At 33.4% G+C, this 21,825-nt stretch overlaps 1 protein-coding gene across 1 annotated transcript; it reads left to right on the top strand.

The window, feature by feature from the left end:
- Nucleotides 1–599: 599 nt before the first annotated feature.
- Nucleotides 600–19,919, top strand: LOC145586145 (protein NUCLEOLAR FACTOR 1-like). Its single transcript, XM_081642889.1, has 26 exons — nucleotides 600–773; nucleotides 2,212–2,257; nucleotides 2,477–2,578; nucleotides 2,939–3,203; nucleotides 4,344–4,420; nucleotides 5,664–5,826; nucleotides 6,513–6,657; nucleotides 7,187–7,310; nucleotides 8,984–9,084; nucleotides 9,205–9,336; nucleotides 10,179–10,259; nucleotides 11,622–11,797; nucleotides 13,401–13,473; nucleotides 13,622–13,681; nucleotides 13,779–13,817; nucleotides 13,913–14,001; nucleotides 14,225–14,289; nucleotides 14,961–15,007; nucleotides 15,143–15,202; nucleotides 16,888–16,959; nucleotides 17,986–18,015; nucleotides 18,166–18,260; nucleotides 18,391–18,496; nucleotides 18,727–18,789; nucleotides 18,944–19,018; nucleotides 19,580–19,919. The coding sequence occupies exons 2-26, from the start codon at nucleotides 2,230–2,232 to the stop codon at nucleotides 19,652–19,654; spliced, it is 2,343 nt and encodes a 780-aa protein (XP_081499015.1). The 5' UTR covers nucleotides 600–773; nucleotides 2,212–2,229; the 3' UTR covers nucleotides 19,655–19,919.
- Nucleotides 19,920–21,825: the final 1,906 nt, after the last annotated feature.

The raw sequence follows: 21,825 nt of genomic DNA, 5'->3' as shown, positions 1-21,825 counted from the left end.
AATTTAGTTTTTTTCATTAAATCGGAACGGGCCCTTAAAAAGTGTAATATGGCAATTATTAAGTGGACGGAGGGATTTTGCTATGGGATCCATAATGTCCGATTTGAAACGATTTTGAACGCCTCTACTTAGGGGTAAGCATGGGACGGGTACCCGTACCGTTAGTAATAATGGTTCGGGTACCCGATAACCAATATCACTAAAAGTGATATACATAAACCGAATCGATAAGTGCGGGTATTCGGAGTCCGGGTACCCGGATTTTCGGATTGGTTATCGGGTATCCAATAAGGTTTTCAATAGTGATAATTAAACTTAATAAATTAGTTATTATGATATTTTTTAACACTAATTAACAACAATATCACATGATCTTGACCAAAATATTAATAATATTACTAATCATTGATATTATATAGTGATTATGAACTAAAGTAAGAATTTAAATATTGGAAAAATGGATTTAAGTATAAAAAAAAAAATTGCTTATCAGATCGGAACGAATAATCGTTAATTTTAAAATGATGTTAAAAAACCATATCCGATAACAAATTATCGGAATGGATACTTAAACCTTTATGATTATCGGAATGGTTTACCCTGTGTCCCTGTAGCCTATTTTCACCCGTTTAAGCTTGTGCTTGTGCCGCTGTAACTCCTCCTCCATTGAAGCGTACTCTGAATCCTCCATTGAAGCGGATTTTAAGCTTTCTCCATTGAAGCGGCTTTTAAGCTTTCTCTACTCCACTGAAGCAGGTCAAGCAGCTTCAGAGGTAAGCCGTTTCTTTCTTTGTTACCTCTCGTGTGATTGAGGAGGGTAACAAATACCCTTATCCTCCTCAATCAAAAAATTTCTATTTCTCTCCTTCATTTTCTCTCTACTACTGTTAGCTGCTCTCTTCTGGTGAGGCGTGAGATTGGGGCTTTGGATCTTCATCATTCTTGCAGTTGTTTGTAATTTTTTTAGCTTTTAACTATTTTTGTTTGTTTGTTTTTTTTTTTTATTTTTTTTTTTATTTATATACAATTTTTATTTGCTTTTGGTTGAAAATTTGTCATCAAAAACTATTTTGTGAGTAAATTATACTGAGTACTATTGTTGGAACTTTTGTGTATATATTTGTTCAATATTATTGACAATATTGTTGATTATATTCGGGGGTTAGTTGATACATTGTTTTTGTTCAATTTTGTGTATTGCATTAATGCCTACCAGGTGTTTGATGAAATGCTCAATAGAGTTTGAGTGCTCTTTTCAGTTTTTATCCCGTCTTCCTCCCTTTTCATTCTATCTCGCATATACTTTCCTTAATTTATTGATTCAATAATTGTGATTCTGGGTAAATTTTTGGCACATTCAGACATGGGTATTAGTTACTTTTCAATACCTTTTGCATGATTAGTTATTAGCTAATAGTGATCATCAATTTAGTATTATAGCTAACTTGTTTTTATGGTATTTTAATAATTGTATGTAACTCAATCAAGTAAAATTGCTCATATTAATAGCAAAATCTTCCTAATATATAAGTAGTTGCATTTTCAAGTGATTCCTTTCTATTAGGTAAACCAAACAAAAACAAAGGGAGTAAAGTTTAACTGATTCCTTTCCATGGTTAAAACCAAACAAATGAAAAGGTAATAGTTAAATGATTCCTTTCCCCCCTCTTATTTGTTTCCTTTCCACTCCATTTCCGTTATCCGAGCCAAACGCCCCCTTAATCTATCTAAGGTTCTTCTAAGGCGGATTGTTGAACTATTGATTTAATTACTGAACTTATTAAGGAGTATAACGATCAAATTCGTTGCTTGAAATTTGCTGTTCATATTATTAAGCTAGAAGAAATTAACGTGATTTTTGGAGCATATTTTGATAATTGAGTCATATTTGGTTGATTATGTGTTGCAGAATTTTGTTTATATAACCTTTTAACAGTTTAATGTTAGGTCGGAACTATGAAAATTGACCTTTTCATAGAAGATAAAATTTAATGTATACAACTATGTAAGGTTAGTAGAATGAAAGGTTCACTTTAGGCTGGTTATTTGTTAGTTTTTGTAGAAGATAAAATTTAATGTATAAAGTTTGATGGAAAATTTCAAATGTCACCATTACTTTAAAATGGAGGAGTTTTCGTTTTTGTTAGTTACTTTGTATGTCTTTTCTTTTTCATTTGTATGTCCTAAGTTTGGTTCTTTTATCTTTTCTAGGCTTGCAATCAGTGATCAATGGCCAAACGATTTAACAGGAGTCAAGGTACTCATCGTTACACTATACGTTCTATGTATACTTTTCTTAGGTTGTATACACTATACGTTCTATGTATACTTTTCTTAGGTTGTATAATGTTTATTGGAAATCTGGTTTGTAATTTCAGAAAATTGAATTTATTGACATTTCTTGTATAGTGTATACCCTATGAAAGGCTAAAGAGAAGTGCAGGTGGGTTCTGATTTATTTTGAGTGGTTTCTCAGGTCGTAGACCTTTTACCAAGCTCAAGAGTACTGGAACAATTAGTAAGAAGAGTCGTCAAGCCGAACCCATTGATGTTAGAAACAAGTATCCTGGTTCCCAAGGTTAGAACTGCTTACTTTGTTTCTGTTATGGAGAATTGTATTTTTCTTGATATGGAACCAAATGTGTGTTTCAATCATTGCTCAAACTGCCTCCATTACGTGATGAATTTTTCAGCCTTTTATCTCCATGATACTTCAGCTTCGTTTGGTTTGACGGAAAACATTTTCAACGGAAATTGGAAAATTATTTTTCATAGAAACATTTATTTAGAGAAAAAAAAACAATTGTAAATTAGTTTTCTTTGTTTGGTTTATTACGAGAAAAAGGAAGATGCTTTCCTAGAAAATGTTTCCCCTCCAAACAAACACTTTCTCATGTTGCTTACAACTTTTTGTGCTTGTTAATCAATTTGGAATCAGATGATAGATACAAGAAGCATGTGAAGACTACAACTTTTGAAGATGATGTAGAAGAGGATGTAGAGGAAGAAAATGAATACAATGAAGAAGAGGAGGAAGATGAAGATGAAGATGAAGATGAAGATGGAGATGAAGATGAAGAGGAAGATGAAGAGGATGAGGAGGAGGAGGAAATAGAGCCTCCAACTGAGCCTTCTGTTTTTGATAATCTACTAAAGAAACTAGAAACAACTAGCAATTCACGTGCTGAGGTGCATCAGAAAAGGTAATTGATTTTATTTTTTCTATGGCCAGTAGTCCCCATTTTGTACGTATTATGGAAAGCTGTTTGTATATGCTTTTATTTTCAACAGTACAATGCTGGTTGACTGTTGTTTGCAGTTTCTACTTTTTAGAGCTGGTTTATTTCTACCCTGCATTAGTGATTTAGTGGTACATTGGGCTAACAGTTTGGACAACTACATTTACATGTTAATATTTTGGAGTAGTATTTCATTACATGAGTTGTATGTTTAATATTTCATTGGGCGGACAATTCTGAATATCATCCCCTTTTTATGCCATTCTACGAAATTACTCCTGCTTCGAAATAATGGTTACACTTCACTTTTTAATAGAACCATTGGAAAAGTAAGAGGGAGAAGTGAAAAAACTGTAATATTGTAAGAAAAGAATAATAGATTAATGTATAGTAGTGGTAGAAAAAGAGCAATAAGCTAATAAAAGTTGGCCAAACGTTTAGAAAGAAGTAATAATAAAATGTGAGCCATATATCCCAAAATATAAAAAGTGAAAATTTAACAACTACTTCCTCCGTTCTTTTTTAGTTGACACATTTTGACTTTTGACACTATTTATGGACTCTTCTTTGACTGATTTTGTGATTTACAGTGATGATAAAACATAGTCATATGGGTTCTTTTTAGAATTGTCTCATTGTCTACTTTCATAAAACCAACTTTTTATAAATTTTACTTGTTATAATTAGATATATTAATTGTTTAACTTATGTGTTGGTAAACGTGATAAAAAAGTGTCAACTAAAAATGAACGGGAGAAGTATTTTAAAAGTAATTAAAGGCATAGTTTAACTATTATCTCGAAGTGGCAGTATATGTAAGCCTAAAGAGGCTCTCGTAAAAAGTTAAAATCACCTTACTACTTGTTGACCAAGGTGAGAAGGGGGGGGGGGGGGAATGAAGAATTTTGTTATCATGATATTCATAAGAAAATATTTGGATGTTATATTGATATGAGGTAAAGAAAGACAAATTATGAAGGGAGGTGATTCTGAAGAAGAGAAGGGGGGGGGGGGGTTGTATGAAGAATTTTTTTATCTTGATATTTATAAGAAAACAATTTGGATTTTATTATATTGATGTATTAGTGCTTCAATATCATGAAGAGAAGGAAAAAGTATAAAGGGAGGTGATTCTGAAGAAGAGAGTGATGACGAGGACGATGAAGAGGACGATTTCAATGGTAACTTGTTCTCAATTTGTTTTTTATACTTCTTTTAGTAATCATTAATGCTTATTTTTGTTGTTGTTTACTGGTTCATGTTGATGATCAAAAGAGTGGTGGTGTTCAACGGCAGGGCCTTTTGAAATTTTGAAAACAATGTTTCAACCTGTCTTAACTGTTTAGGAATTGAGCCATGTGCGTTTGAACATTATCAGATGTAATTAGATATTGTTCATAATTAGATTTCCTTAGGTTATTGATGTTATTAGGGTGCAACAAGGAGTTAAGACTTAAGAATAGCTAAGATAAATTTTGTGGTTAATGCTGAATTAGAAGTCCTTTTAACTGTAAAGGAGTTGCTTGGAACGACATACTAAATACCAAATGGAGGATTATGCCTTTTTGTCATTTTACTTTGATTTTGTAGAATTTGCCTTCTTGTCTCTCAAGATGCTGGTAAAACCATAAAAGTTCATGTTGCCATAGGTGGGGTTGGATAAGGATCTTTATGAAAGAAGTTTTGAACTCATGACTTGATTGACTAACATCAAGTCTCCAATGTATCATCTCTGCTTGTTGATAAATTTATTTGGAAGGGCTAAAGTTTCTCTTAAGGTGGGATCTTTTGTGTGGACTTTGATTTGGGTATAATTAACACTAATGATATGCACCAAAGAAGGCCAAGGTTGGCTATATTGCTGGATGTGTGCATGCTGTGCTGTGCATAAAGTGAGTCTTGCTCATGTAAGATGGCAATGAATATGGAGGAGTAAATCTGGGTTTCAGTAATTTGGTGTTCAAGAACAACTCTTAGTGTTGCACATGACTCTTATTGTTTCCTGCTAGAGTTTGACCCCCTTTTGGCTACTACTGATTTAAGTATGTAAAATCTCCAATGGAATGCATGGGATGCACTAGCTTTGATCGACAGTCCTTGGAAACCCAGGTCTTTGTCTCTTTTATACCCCCCGGTCAATGGTTGGTAAACAACTAACAAGTGCCTGATTGGCTTTTTGGAGGAACCCTGGACAGTTGGACTCTAGAGCATCCTTTGCTAGATTTTGATATCACACTAGTGTCTTATTGTCTCTTGGAAGGCATTGTGTTTGTGAAATTGCTATTACAAGATGTGGATCGGCTGTTTTGAATATTGGTCTTGTACTTTTGTTTATTCTTTCCAGCTTCCATTGTTGTCTTGGAGTACAGTTCGTAGCACTAATCAGTTGGTTTTTCCCATGCTTTCTTGTTCTCTTGCTTTTAGGCTCTGATGATAACATTGACAGAAATAGTGGGAAGGGTGATGCCATTACATCGAGTGATGATGAGCTTACTGACGTAACAGTAGATGATGATTTCTCAGATGCAGAGAATGGATTAGGAGAAGACATTGCCGAGGGTCTTTCTAGTTCATCTCAAAGCCAAAGGTGATATACATACTTTAAAAATCATTACAAATTAACAGTGTATGTACAAAACTTGATCATGCATTGTTTTCTTTTCACTTTTACTCCTCTCCCTCTCCCTCTTTTATTTTATATAAATAATAATTTATAGTTATATGAACAAGTTAGTGAGAAGTTTTTGTTATTGCTTTATATTTTAGAACTGGCAAGTAATAGTACCCTGGTTTCCTAAGAGAAAACTAATAACTCATTGATATTTTAAGAGGCAAATAAGATAGAAAAGTTAGTTAATTGGTCAGATTATACTATGGAGGAATATTTCAAAGTTGTTTCTCTTTGGTTGTAGATAAGTGTGAAAAATTCTATTCTTTTTCTTAACATGTAATACTTGGTGAATGCAATTCTGGAATATTCGTATATAAAGCTTGTTGAGATGTTGAAGCTGTTGACGTGGAAGATAAATCTAAATTAAAATGACATTCTCTTCTTTTTACAACAGAAATTTCATGCTGTTTTCTATTTTTTATTTTGACCTTGGCATTATGTCTACTCCTTGTCAGAATTGTTTGAAGTGGAAAGGCTTGAATAGAAATGTGTGATAATTGCCATTGAGTGTTGCAGGTCGAATAGATTTGAAATTGGAGTGAGTTTATATTGTTTTGTGATGCTTTAGTGTTGATATATTTCTCTGGGGGTTATTCATGCAGTAATTTTGGTATTCATATAACCCACAAATTGTCAGCGGAAGACATTGAAAAATTGTTAACGAGGAAATGGAAGTATAGATGGAATATGCCTGCTTTAGAATCAAGCAATTGTATATGGATGGGCACTGGAGATAGTTTTCAGAAGGTACCTGCTCATCCTCTTATCAATATCTTTTGTGCTCCAACTTTGATGTGGAAATGTTGCTGGTTGATCTAAATAACCTACTAAAATCCACGTCCGTACCCTTTTACACTGTCTCATGTTTTATGGCTGAATAGCCAGATTGGGAAAAGCAATTAGGGGTCAATTTCATATTTGTAAAATAAAAATGAAAATGGCTCAGACGGCATATAAGTAAAACAAAATGGCTTGGGCGGTAAAAGGGTAGTGTACTAGTGTGGCTTTTACAGAGCCATTTTGTTTTACTTATACTCCGTGATAGTCAAAGTGATGCACTTAAAAAAAGAAAGGGATAATATCTTTAATTCTTGGAAGACACTTCTTTACTGATCATTCTGGATCTATGCTCTTCCCTCTTGTTTTCTTGAAAACGAAATTAGTCGCAGTTATCACATATTTACAGTTAAAAGAGCATAAGATGGTAACTCATTCAAAAGTATAAGTGTGTTCGGCAGGTTTTTGGACCTTAACATTGATTTGCGAAATGTTTTAGGATTCTGTTGCCACTGCCCCTTACGGTGTCAAATTAAAGCTGTACAAGCACTGGTTGGAGGTCTACAACAAATCTGGGGGCATTGATTTTCAGTCTTCAAAGCAAAGAATGTTTTTCTCTCTTTGTAAGTGAATCCTATATGATGCACAAATTTAATCTTTCATCCCTTTGTACAAATATGTTATTTATTGTTGGTCAGGAAGGTGTTTTTTTTTTTGGGTCGGGGGGAGGGGGTTGTAGTTTTTGTGCTGAGATGACTACTGTAAATGTTATTACTGTGGTGTGTATAATATAAATTAATTAAGCCCTTCCACCTCCCAAAAAAAAAAAAAAAGGGTGTAAAGATTAGATTCAAAAGATGTCATCGGGTACTTTTAGTTCGTTAAATGCATGATTTAGGTGTGCCTAAAGCAGTAAGATGCAAATCCTTTTTTATGATTTTCTCTAGGGAGCTTCAAGGTACTTCTGTGTAAGAGGCATGTCCAAGTGCCTATTAAAGTAGTAATGGTGGTGGGTTTCCACCCCCCCTAAAAATACAACAATTAATAATTCCAGTGTTAATTTAGATATGGTATGGTAGGTAATATGGATATTATTGAGATTTTCCAAATAAGGTGTTCCAAAATGACATACAGTATATTATTGCAGATAGTAGCTTTTTGATTAGCCAAGGCACACTGCTTCACCTCTCATTTATTCCTTGGATTAAGGGACCCATATTGACTCTGTGCACCTCATGGCTTTTAAAACAATCATAAAAAATTATAACACCAGAAAGGAAAATGTCTCCGATGTATTTAACTGGTACATAAAAGTTATGAACCTCATGAAGTGCCCAACTAGTATCAAGCTCAAAGCAGGGCTGACTGAATATTTGAATCAAAGAAAAAAATGTTTGTATTTACTTTACGATTGGATGAAAGTTATAAGCCATACCATTGGAGACCACTGATTTTAATTATTGACTGTGTTTCTGTAGAAAAGGCTTGTCCATCTTTGTGTAGCAATCTCTGCTCCTTAATTTTATGTGTGAACATTATTGGTTTTGCAGCTCATAGCTCTTTGGACTATTGTCAATGCATTTCTTAAACATCTCAAAATGATATTTAGTTGAGATTTGTGACTAAAACATGTGTCATTTGGTGTTTGAATGGTATCTTATTTTCTTGGTTTAAGTTTCACAATTTTATAAGAATAGTTTACTCCATTATTTTTGTTGGTTATACTGTTTTCATTTGTTTTCTTGTTAATTATATATTTTTTTTTCTAATTTTATTTAACTTTTATCCTCAACTTATTACCTCACCCAATGTCTCTCTCTCTCTCTTTTTTTTTTTTTTTTTTTTCCTTATACCACCCCCACCTCTTTTTCTTTCTTACTTTTACTTTCACAAACCCCACACTTGCCTTTTGTCTTTCCTACCCTCCTTGGATTTCATTGCTAGTTTGCTACAATAACTTTTATTGTTAGTAACTTAGTAACGATAAAAACCGATTCATTTTTTCTTCTTCTATGCATGAGCACATGTTAGAAGCAGTGAAGCACATGTGGACCTTAGTGATAATTATGTCAACTCTTTTCATGAAATTCGTCCCTTGAAGATATATTTTCATCATTTTTCTCCAATTTTCCATTGTCGTTTAGAAATATTGACTCTCTCTATTAATTATTTCTATAAATGATAAAAAGATGTTTGGAATGCTTATAGCTTAAGTTTCTCCCTACTAGTGTATCAGAATGGTAGTATGTTACCTTGCATAGTTATTTACTTGCTGCATAATGTGCTTGCTATCTAGGCAATAGCTATAGAGATATACTCCACCATCACAAGAAACCCTTCTATCAAAAGGGATCAGATGAAGACTCAATTACCATGGATGCATATATCATGCATTCGGTTAGTGATCCTCTCAAGTCTCCATTTATTGACTATGAATATCATTCTTGTTTTTATATGAATATTTTTAACACAAAATTCTGTGACATTGTGTTTCTGCTTGTGCCCTTTTCTGTTCAGCTTAATCATGTTTTCAAAACAAAGGATATTATCTCTAAAAATGATGCGAAATTATCCAAGAATCAGGAAACTGCTAGAGAGGAAGTAATAACTAGTGATAGTTTCCTTGATCAGGGCTTCACTCGGCCAAAAGTAAGTATTTGCATTCTTAACCTTTACTTTCTATATTCAGCCAATTTATCAATAATTCACTATTAAATGAAGAACTACTGAGTACTGACTGTGATGTTGAGCAAAGTTTACTGTAGGTGTAAATCTGAGTTTACTGACCTAGATCAGTTTCCTATTTGCATGGGAACTATTGTGATTGTCTTTTTTTTTTTTTTTTTTTTTTTTTTTTTTTTTTTTTTTTTAAGTTGCCCGTATTGGAGTGTTTTTTTTATTTTTATTTATTTATTTTTTTAATAATTAAAATAGCTTCTTTTAATCTTATTTACTTGGTCTTATATGAGCCTACCTTTATGTCTAAAGTGACAATTATTATGATTTTTTATAATGTGTATATGTTTATTTGAATAAATGCAGAATGAGGCAAAAAAAAAAAAAAAAAAAATGTTAAAAAAAAGAACAAGATTGACCACAGCTCTATATCTTGAAGATTATATCTGGAACTGTTAAGCTTCTAAGTTTCATTTGTAGCAGATGGAAAATTGACTATGTACTTGCAATCTATGATTTATATTAATCTGTGTTTTAGATGTGTTCTGTAGCCAAAATAGGCAAGAAGGAGCTTCTTGGTACATCAACATAATTTAGAAGATTTCAGTATTAAGAGTACTAACAGCCTTTAGCTGAACTCTTGACAACTGAAATTTCTCTTATGAAATCTTTGCTTTAAAATTTTATCCTTGATCCCTTAAACTGTGGGATCATCATTCTTTCTCAAATATTCTTTTTCTTTATTAGTATATATATATATATATATATATATATATATATTCTGACTTCTGCTATTCTTAATCTGCTTATTTTAGGTGCTGATACTGCTGCCTCTAGCAAGCATTGCTCTTCGTTTCATGAGGAGACTTATACAATTGACGCCTTCAGCACATAAGGTTTCAGATTTTACTTTAGTATACTCCTATGTTACATTGGGCTCAGGTTTTGCTGATCTTATGTTACTATAATATGGGCACAAAAGTAGGACACTGATAGCACATATAATGCAATTGTTAGAGGTATAGTCAATTATCTGCTTGGGGTAGGGGTGGAGGGAGGATAAGCTGCAGAATAGGCACTGCTCAAGATGTGACAAAACCTAGAAATAGCAGATGCTCACTGATTTCGAGTTGCTCCGAGATGTTATTTCAAGAGTTTGTACCCTCATAATAATTGGATTTCCTTACCAAGCAGGATCAAATTACCAACTAACAAGAAGTTTTTAACGTCACCATCTTCTTCTTGGAAGCTTCATTATTAAATAAGCACATGTTTCTTTTGCAACTAATCGAATAGAATGGTCACAAGATTTCAAACAAATTTTTACAGTAGCAAATGGGCTAGTTATGAGAAGTTGTCTCGTTAACTTCGTATAAATTTTATCATTTAGCAACATCATCATCATCCTTGGCTTTTCAAAAACCTTTAAATTTCAAAGTACTTTAGGGAAAAATCAAAGAGACTTGTCTGATCTTCAAGAGATTTGATACAAAATCCTGTTTGTATCATTCGATATTTTATATGATGATTAAATGAATAATATGGAACTAGAAAAGTTTGTTAGATAGTAATGACTCGAGAGGTATGCTAGTGGGCCATGAGCTATGCATGTAAATTATTTTCAATATTTAGCATGAACCTGGCCCATGTGTCGTCCTGCTTTTCTTCTAACTACTTTACCAAAAATATAACATTTGTTAAGGGAGCCCATTGGGATTATCCGACACATTGGTTAGGTCGTGCATGGGGCTCTGTTTATGGAGGACCAGCAAGAGCCCGGTATGACATGACTATTTCTTGGCCCGTTCTAGGCACGAACCACTTAAGCACAAGGCACGGTGACATGGTACATGGGCCTACATGGCACGGCCCGTGCCCACCTTTATTGACCTGCTTTCCTTTTACCCACTTTCATAATTTCTATGCCTCCCCTTATGGTTCAGTATAGGAAGTATTTAAAGTTCTTTTAAGTAAAAATTATGAAAGTTGATATTTTGAGACCAACCCAATGATATTTACATATTTACATTTATAGTGTTTTATATCTTAGTAAGAAAATATCATGAATAGTGCAAAAGAAAAATTGTTTTGATTAATTAATTGTTAGATTATGGAGGAAGTATTAGTTGGCTATGCTAAATTGCTAACTCTAGGCTAGGGTCTAGAATTTGATTTTTCTAGTTGGCTATGCTATGTGTTTGTAAAAAACAGAGAAGTTAACTATAATGAGCTCTGAGAGATTTTCTTCTCATTGTTAGGTCAATGTGGAGTATATGGATCGGTTCAACAAGGACTTTGGAGCTGATGAAGAAGATGAGGATGATATTGAGGCTAAGGATTCAAAGCTCAAGAAGCCTTCAAAACCTTCTGACTATCAGGCACTTTTTGGTGCTAATAATAATGACCATTTTATGGTTGGGATAAAGTTTACTAGGTATTTTGATCTTGTTATTATCTCTTTGATTGTCTTAATTCTGTAGTAGTATCTCCGTTCTCCAAGTTCAATTTTAGAATCTATAAGGCTGCAAAAATAACCAAAGCATATGCAGAGGGTGCACAGAGTGATATGACAATTCTCTAAAATATAGGTGCTTTTTAGGTGTAATTTTTTTAAAAATTATTTTAATTATGTATTTATTTATTTATATTTTGACTTTTGTACATGTCCTGCTGTCTTTATATTGATTCTAAGTGCTCTAGATGTTACATCCTAGAGAGCCTGGGCTAGTGCTGTTTCCTTAGTTAATATATTAGTTGCTTTGTGAAGTAATATTGATTTCCTGTTTTGCACTGACTATATATGGTACTTTCAAGTTAGTGATCATCTCTAGACTTATTTTGTGGTTGATTTACGGCCTTAAATATCTAAAACACCCCCAAATGCTTTCATAAAAACAAATTACCCATTTTTTCGTCATATTTCCACTAGAATCATGCCCTAAAATCACCATAATATGATTTGGTCTAAAACCTTGAGTTTTTAGTGGATTATAGCTTGAAATGTTTATCTTAAATTACCATATGGATGGTTAAAGGAATTTCGTTCTACTTAAATATAGGTAAAGCTGTGCTTGACATGTAGAAAAAAATAATTATGGTGGTTATGATACAAAAAGATTATTAGTATCAGGTATTGCTCTAACTTTCATATCATTATTGGTCTTATAGTTCTCTGCAGGCTCTAACGTTAAATTATTTTTTGTTAGTTTTCTCTACTGTTTGATGTCAATAGAAGAATATATCACGGCCTCTCTTTCTAACTTGAATGAATGTATGAATTTGTAGATCTGTTTTGCCCAAAATGGAATGGGCAGGGTTATGAACTTATAATTAAGAATCTGATAATCAAGTCGATATCAGGAGTCTTTGGGGAAAGGGGGGTTGCAGTGTCACGAAACAATATAAATATAACAATCTTGCTGGTGTATATCACAATGATGACAAGTGTATCTACAAAGACATGTAACAGAAACAAAATTCCACTCTTTTAAATGCTGAACGCGTTAAATAAGAACTACATTTCAATTATCTAAAGATATGCTAGTGTTTTGTTTTTAATGATCACTTAATTATTTTTTCTTTTTGAAGTGATTTGTGAATGCTGGTAGGTGTTTATAAGAGCGAGTTTTTAATTTTAGTTTTTAATTATATATATATATATATATTTATTTTTTAACTTCATTTTTTTTTTTTTTTTTTTTTCATTCTATGCTTTTCAACCAGGGCCAAATCGTCTTTTCCCAACTAAGAATCACTTGTAGCATTTTAAGGAAGTCTTTGCTGTAACTAAAACCATGAATATGTTTAGATGAAAAGTTGGTTCAAATTGTTTATACTTTGGTTGGTTGAACCGATTAATTTCAGATTGCTGTTGATATATGATGAACAATAGCCATCATTTTACCGTGATAAAGAAATTTATGGTCTTCATTTAGAGATTGTTAAGCAGAACAAACTACATATCTTCATATTTTTTGCTCGTGTCCCAAGGTTGATTTTAGTTTTCTAAGCTTAGCAAGTTTTCTTTTCTTTGCCAGAAAAAGTATAAGGTTGTACAGTGACTTCTATTCTTCAGACATGATTGTTGCCTCACCTCTTGGATTGATTACTGTAAGCATATTCATCTCATGCAATTTTAGTTTTGTGAGCGCTTGGAGGTTTATATTTGGGGTTGTCTAACACTCCAGCATGAAGGGTTTTAGTCATGTTTTATATTATTATAATGTATGAGTGAAGGACTGCAATTTTTGTTTGTCAGAAAATTGGGGAAGCTGAGGCAAACAAAGAAAAAGATGTTGACTATCTTTCTTCAATAGAGGTAATTTTTTAAGTAAACCCTCAGTACTTTGATTTATTCTTCTAATAGTTATCAGTGGTTGCCAGAAATAATATTTGGTGTTTGTCTTCATGGGCAGATTCTAGTCGTAGATCATGCTGATGTAATATCTATGCAGGTATATTGCCTTTTTTTGGTAACATGACATCAATTTCATCTCTTTGCCTCCCCTCTCTCTCTCTCTCTCTCTCAATTTGTCATACATATATGCAGAACTGGTCCCATGTAAATACAGTTGTTGAACATCTGAATCTCCTGCCTTCTAAACAACATGGTGGTGATATCATGCGTATCAGACAATGGTAACCTAGCAATTATTGTTCTATACTTTTATTAATTTATCATCATATCTTTCTTTTACCTTAATAGGTGGTAATTTTACAGGCTCATAGTCAGAGTTGTTTAGTAGACGTCAAGTTTTATAGGATTATACTATTATACCTGCACTTGAGGACCTTTAATGAGCAAGAGTCTACCTATTGTGCAAATATTTAATTTTGCAATTGGGTTTCCTCCCATATTTAGGTACCTGGATGCACATGCACAGTTCTATCGACAAACAATTATTTTAAGTTCTTATTTGAATCCAGGTAATGGTGTTTCTTCATCTCTCTAATTCTACTCCGGTATTTTATGTGCTATGTTAATCAGGTATTTATGAAGACCTTTTGAGCACTTATTAGATCTTGTTGGTAGCTTGTAGGAGTGAGGTGGGGGCCACAGTTGTATGATAGGTTGAGGTAGAGAGGACCTTGGGTAGGTTAGGCGGTTTGGGACTTGAAGTTGTAGGGCTTGGGAAAGGGTGGCGGTTTTTAGGCCAAGGGGTCAGTTGGTAAGATTCTTAAGAGATAGGGTTTTGGGTTCCAAATGGGGATGATGATAAATATCTATAGAATGGCTCTTAGGTAACGGAGCCTTTATCCAATTTCATGGATCCTAAGTCCTAACTCATCCATCACAGATTCTATGAAGGACGTCACCATATGAAAAGCTGATAATTGAGCTCAGCCTTTCAAGGGTCATCACTACACCAAGTTGTTTTGAGTGTGGCCTATTGTTGTGTTGGCTTAGTAATTTTCTAGGTTGTAGGGTTTAAGTTTTTTTTTTCTTACTACATATATATTTATTGTATTTATTAATACTTTTTCTTATTATATTAAGCATATACACATTTGATTGTCTTTTATGTATGTGATATTGTGATGTCTGAATACATATCAATTTCTGTGATGGTAATTTCGATTTATATGATATATTGCAGACATAAATGCTTTGTTCAATCGTCATTGCCTTAACTTTGAGGGAAAGGTAGAGTCTTTTTTCTTGTAACCTTAGCTTAACATCTTAATTTCCATCATGTTATATTAATCTTTATCTAAATCTAATCTAAAGGGTGCATATTTTTCATAGACACCTGATCTAATGTGATGCTTCCTTCTCCAGCTAAGGTTGTCTTGTGAACACAAAGGTGTGTTGCCGAAAGTTATTCTGCAAGTCAGACAGGTGTGTTTCTCTAACTTAAAGGCTCCGGGCTCTGTCCTGGCTCTGTTCAATATGGATTCAAAATTTTGTCTAAAGCCACTTCTTGGACGTGCCAATATTACATCCAAGAATTCTTATTAATTGAATGATGGGATAAGTTTTTTGAATTTCTTATACGATGATAACTATATTAATACAATCAAGCAAAATTTGTCAACCATGCGTCCAAGCCCTCTGTATCAGATTATAAGACATTGTAATCACTTTTTCACTTGTTAAGAATAGGGTAATATTTAATTAAAGACAGACTAGTTTTGTATTTATAAAAATTTCATGGACTGTTTAAAATAATCTATAACCTGATGCTTTTAAAATAATCGGTTCATGTAGCCGACCCCATTCCACTAATGGGATTAAGGCTTTGATTAATTTAATTGATTGATTTGTTTTGAAACAGAAAATTCTAGATAAAATTTGGTATTGAAGGATTAAGTGATATTAGAGGATAATGAATGTAACGTGTCTCAGTCATTTCCACACATGTCTAAGTTGTGTCAGTGTTAGATTCTTACCAAAGACCGTATGGCTATATCATATGTATCATTTGCACTCTTATATGAGGACTCCAAAGGGTTTATCTTGTGTTTCTGTCAAAGTTTGAGGCTTTGAATAATGAAAATGGGATACATTTTCATCATAAGTTGGTGTTTTTTTTTTCTTTTTTTTCCCCTCTCTCTTAAATTAAGATAGGGTTTATGAAATTATGCGAATATGAAGCTATTTTAGATACATTAAATAATTGTCTTTAGTTTGGTTTTCTTGGGTATCTTGTATGTGTATGCATTTTGAATTGAACCTATGGTTCTTCATTGACATGTGGTGCTTTATGGATAGGCTTTTTGGGTTAAAGGGGGAGCTTTGGCTGTGCTCTGCTTCTTGAATTGTCCTTGTCCAGGTGAAATGGGTTGGTTTTGAGATGACCGAAGAGAATTGATCTTCAGAAATGATTGGAGGACCGTATAATCCATATTATGTGGTAGAGGTTGTTTGGAATCTCTTGATGTTTGCGGTCTCTTTATGGTCTGCATCATCCAGTATTCCAGTGCTTACCAACATTTTTTCTTTAGGATGTTTATCTGTGATTGGAATGCTTTTCTTGTAATTCTCTTATTTTTAACTATGGTTTCCCACTTAAAATATATTTTTAATTTTTTTTCCTATTGAAATCTAAATAACTTGATCCTTCTTTTTGTAATTCTCTTCCTTGTATTGTGCCTATTTTTACACAAATTAAATTCCAGTGCTCTTCCCAGTATTATAGTTAACCCTGTCTTACAAGTTGTTGCAGTTCACCTTGTTTCAGGTTGCTCCCTTGTCATTCATATTACTGTGTACATGATCATAATTTTTTCTTAAACTCCCTGAGCCTGAGTTTGTTGCATGTCTAAGGAAGATGTCTTTATTTCAATTTAACCAACACGAACTCATTGTTTACTACCTTTTGCTTGGGATGCTGTGATGTGGGCTTAACAGTCATCACACTCATATTTGAATTTATCCTTACTTTATGTAAATATCATGCCTTCATGCATTAGGATTGTCAGATTGTTTGCAGCTCATGACCATTCCTTTAGTATTACATAACTCACTGATATTTTTTCAGCATCTACTCATCATCACATTTTTTTTTATTTTTTTTTTTGTAGGTTTATGAGCGCTTTGATACTGATTCCATAGTGGAAGCTGACGATGCTCGTTTAAATTATTTTATCAATAAGGTTTGAACATTTGCGATGCATTACTTTTAGCTCTATCTAAGTGAGAAAAAAGATCATCTGAAAAATAAATGATGTGTTGTCAATATTATATTAAAGTGGAAGCCATTACAGCAGGTTTCCCTCCTATACATATCAAGGCTTTTAATGAATGATTGCATGTAGATGTAAACAAGGATCTTATTGGTTTTTAATCAATTGAAGCTTGCATTGAATTCAGATCTTAGTTTGATTATGAAAACTGAGCATGGCTCAGTTTTTAACTAATATCTTCGTGAAATGGGTGTTATTGTACTGTTATATAAATCAGGAAAGGGGGTTTATTGGTGAGTTTAGCTTATGAGATAATACTTATTTGTTGGAAATAGAAGCAGCTACTATGCTTAACAGGATGCGAGGATATACTTATTGTTGCTTGTTTGCACCAGGTATTTGTGAATTGTGATACCAAGTGAATAGTACATCACAGTTGATGTGAAAATAGCTGACAAAAATGAGGGCATAGATAGTGAGGGTAGAGGCTTGGGCTTGGGTGGAGGTGGTCCAGAGTACTATGAGCTAAGAGGTACTGAGACGGATACAGGGACGGGACGAGAAGACGGAAAATTTAAGAATGTAAAAACCGGGTACGGCAAAAAAAAATCTAAAAATTCAGAAAATTAAATCCATACATAAGTCACTTACTACATATTCAAAGGCAATTTAAAGTTTTGACACAAACATATAAATAAACAAAGAACATCAATCTTCAGCAAGCAACTCGTTTTCCAACTCAGGCTCGTCAAGACTTCACCCCTTTTTATTGCGAAATACTAAGTCTGAATTTTTTTTTCCCCACATAAGCTGTTTGTGTAGTTGCCCTTGATATTTGATGTATTATGGCATCTAGCATTTAAGTAAATTTATGGAGGATGCTGGTAAAAATTTTAAGTATCAATATTAATTTTTCATGGCAGGAAGTAGTTCTGTCTTTTTCATTTTCTTATTGTACTATTCAAGTATACTTTGAGTTTCATCTTATTCTTGCAGATATTTCCGAAGATAAAAGATTCCATTCAGGTATATTGACTCTTGTTTTGTATCTAGTTTCTTCTTCTATTTTTTTTTTCTTTGTGTTGATCAAGTGAATAATTTGTTAACTTCTGTACATGTCATTGCACAAATGACTAGTTAACTTACCTACATTCTTTCGTCAAAAATATTTTACAGGGTGGAATTATGCTATTTATAAGCTCTTACTTTGAATTTGTTCGCATCCGGAATTTCTTGAAGTCACAAAATGCATCTTTCTGCCTGTTGGGCGAGTAAGTTCTTAATAAATATATAGTTGCCTGTAACAAATGACTGTCTTTGGATATTGACTCTTTGCAACATGAATCATGATCTAGAGATGCACTGAGAGTTCTATTAACAATATTTTATGGTGGTGGTTAGGTATACAAAACAAAGTGATATATCTCGTGCAAGAAATTGGTTCATCAAGGGACAGCGAAAGATCATGCTCTACACTGAGAGGGCCCACTTTTACCATCGTTACAAGGTACATTCTGTTTGTTTAGGGATTGAGTGTGCAATACTAGATTTTTTAGAAAACACTATTAGGAAGATCACTACCACCTGCTGAACTTAGCATAAGAAAACACTATACGAAGAGGGATGAAGTATCTTAGCATACTCATACTTTCCTATATGGGATCAAAATATGTTTTTCAAACAATGGTTTCCTTACTTTCCCCATACTGATATCTCTGCTGAACCTTTGATTTGTAGATCCGGGGCATCCAGAATCTAATTATCTATTCTCTTCCAGAGAGGAAAGAGTTTTACCCTGAGGTCAGTGTATCTTCAATAGATTGGAAGTTTCCTTTTGATTTTAGGGGTTAATTTTTTGATAAACAATTTTGTATGTTTTACTCTATAACCCCGACCCCGAATACTAAAAAGAAACCTCCCTGAGTCCATGGTATTTATCCGGTATTATTTTCAGGTTCTCAATATGCTTGAAGAAGGATCCCATAACATGACTTGTACAGTACTCTTTTCGCGTTTTGATCAGCTACGGGTAAGCATCTTGCATTCTTGCCACCTCTTTGTATTCAAATTATGCAGAGGATTTTACTCATACCAGTTTGTTGAATACCATTCAAAACAAGTAATGTTACTTATTGGATTTGACATATGAGTACCCAAAAAAGTATACAATAAATATCATTATGTGAAGTGTCCAAGATCTTAACCAATAATATTTGAGTACCAGTACTTTTATTTTTATTTTTTTTATAACCTGAAGCAATATTAAGTTTCTCTTCACAGGAAAATGAGAAAATCTTAATCAGCTATATTTTCACAATCTTAATCAACAATATTGTCACGAGGCCTGAAGACTGAACTCACTAGAGCAAATCTGACTCTCCATGTACTGTATAAACTAATTTTCCATTAATATCTAACTAGTTGAACCCTGTATATCTTCGGCAAAACCCAAGTAACTGGGTGTGTCACTGGGGCTAATCAATGGTTATGAGCTATGCTTTTGCAGGGCTGTTCTCTGTCATTCTCATGTTTAATTCTCACTCTGCTGCCTATTCATAATCTGATTGACTTTATGTGATTTCTTGTTTAGCTGGAGAGAATTGTTGGAAGTGCTGCAGCAAAGAAGATGACATCATCCGAGAAGGGCCTCTTTATCTTCAAATGAGAGCGCTTGCTGCTTGGCTTTATGAATTATAGCTGTTGAGCTGAGATTTGCACCTTGAGTATCAACATAGTTGGTGCACTAAATTTTGACATGAGAATGATCGTCCTTTAAACCATAGGATATGTTTGGTGAAATAGGAAGGTTTCTTTTTTGCAGAATTGTATCTGTCTGTATGTTAGAGCTACTAGCACAATATCTGGTTGTTATCGGTATGTAGGCAAGATTGCCAGAAAAATCTTCATGAAAGGAAAATTTGGTTCCAATATTTGCTATCAGAGAATGAAATTTGGGGCGCATTTTATCATCGGGCCCCATTTCTTGCTTAATGAAGGAACATCTTTGCGTCTTTTTTCCTGCACAAAAAGCATAGAGAATTCTTTTCCTGGGGAATAAATTCGTCCTCTTTTATTTTAAAGGGGTTTTGTGGCTACTGAGTTCTACTTGACCTTTAATTTTATTCTAACCCCATCGTGTAAGGGTGTCATGATGCCAAAAGTTTCTAAGGGTAACATGTCTTGCAGTCTTGGGGTTATGCAAAATATCAATGGATTCAAGTATTCAACGCGCTTTCAATATCCACAGAGTATATTGATCACTCTCCTTGCCCCATTTGTACATGCTTGCGTTTAACATCTCGAGAACTTAATGCTGAAGGTAATAGATTGTCGAAAGAATACACATGGCAAATAAAATATAGTTTAACCCACCTGTTAAACCATCTATGTAAGCTTCAAAAGGAGGGAGGAAGGTAGGTGTTGCACATTAAATTCTATAACAATCAGCATTTGTTAGCAAACAACATAGCTCATGTGTGCTTGGTCCTCGTCAATCAGTGATATTAAGTGGACATTCTGGACAATAGGATCAAAGCAAGAATAGAATTGCAAATCAAACAAAGTCAAGGAGCCAATTGCAAATTAAACAAAGTCAAGGAGCCCTACTTTAAGAAAGTCTATGTTATTATTTGAGAATATCAAACAAGCAATTCACCGCTAAATATAAAAAATGATTAATTCATGTACTTCGTATATGTTAAGCTCCTTTCTTATTTTTGTTTTGTTTTTACTTATTTTAATATGATAATATGAATATTGTCACCACAAAACCATTCATTATTAATTCCAATTATTTAATTTTGGTTTCATGATTCTAAAAGTCATGTACTCCCCATAAGAAAAACCACATAATTATTTATATCTAATAAATAATATTTCAAGTTAAAACCAAATAATAAACTACTTGTATTAAATAATGATACCGATCAAGCTTTACTTAATCACTTAAATTAATTACCGTAGTAAGGAAATATTCTACTATGTAGCTAAACAAGGTTTTGGAGTGAGATTTTGAAATATAATAACACTTATTGAAACTAGGGCAGCCAAAGTGCGCGTTGGACGCGGGGTGGCCAGCCCTTTCGGCTTAATTTTTCTTAGCTTGTGTTTGCACTTGACATAGAGTTAATGGACTAATATAGGAATATGTCATTATTATTTAGCCTTAATTTTTCTTGGTTTGTGTTTGCACTTCACATGGAGTTAATCATCCACTACCGAGGGCTCTTGTCTTTGATGTTGAAGAATATTCTGGGAAATCTAATACAACAAGCTGCACCCTTATTTATTAAGTAGTGAAAAAAACAACGTGCTAACACTTTACATAGGAATTTATGATATTAATATATCTTTGCGCTCATTGACCTAATTGGAAACAACAAGGTACAACATTACAATACATAGTAGTAGCATTAATATATAATAGTATTCAGACACACATGATTTCACAATAATGCTCAAAAATGAACTCAGACAAAATGTTTCTAATCATTTGGTTTTGCAGTAAGATAAGCTTTATACAGCCCCATAATTCCCTTGAATCCCTTCTTGCTTTCTTCCCCTTTTCACTGCAGTCAGTTTGGTTTTCCTCCTAGTACATCTACTTCGGTACAATCATATAATAATTTCATTAGTTTCAATGTCCTTTAAACACAATTATGTGTAAGTCGTTAATTTTGACCTTCACAAATAAAGAAAAAAAAACTCACACATAAAGCAACAACCTTTCGTTGTCTAGTAATTAATGTTGTCATGTAATTAAACTATAACCCCTATTAATTGATGGTTCTTAAGAAAAATTACAAAATTACACATGGAACTACTAAACTCTCGAAA

The sequence above is a fragment of the Chenopodium album genome, chromosome 16 (genome assembly GCF_948465745.1).
Source record: "Chenopodium album chromosome 16, dcCheAlbu1.1, whole genome shotgun sequence".
Classification (NCBI taxonomy): domain Eukaryota; kingdom Viridiplantae; phylum Streptophyta; class Magnoliopsida; order Caryophyllales; family Amaranthaceae; genus Chenopodium; species Chenopodium album.
The sequence above is the reverse complement of the archived record's forward strand: the minus strand, read 5'-3'. Positions and strand labels throughout refer to the sequence as shown.

Excerpts from the sequence above, each read along its gene's own strand:
- LOC145586145 (XM_081642889.1), top strand. The coding sequence starts at position 2,230 with ATGGCCAAACGATTTAACAGGAGTCAAG. Across the intron at positions 13,682-13,778 it reads ACTATCTTTCTTCAATAGAG|ATTCTAGTCGTAGATCATGC; the intron begins GTAATTTTTTAA and ends CTTCATGGGCAG. Across the intron at positions 13,818-13,912 it reads CTGATGTAATATCTATGCAG|AACTGGTCCCATGTAAATAC; the intron begins GTATATTGCCTT and ends ACATATATGCAG.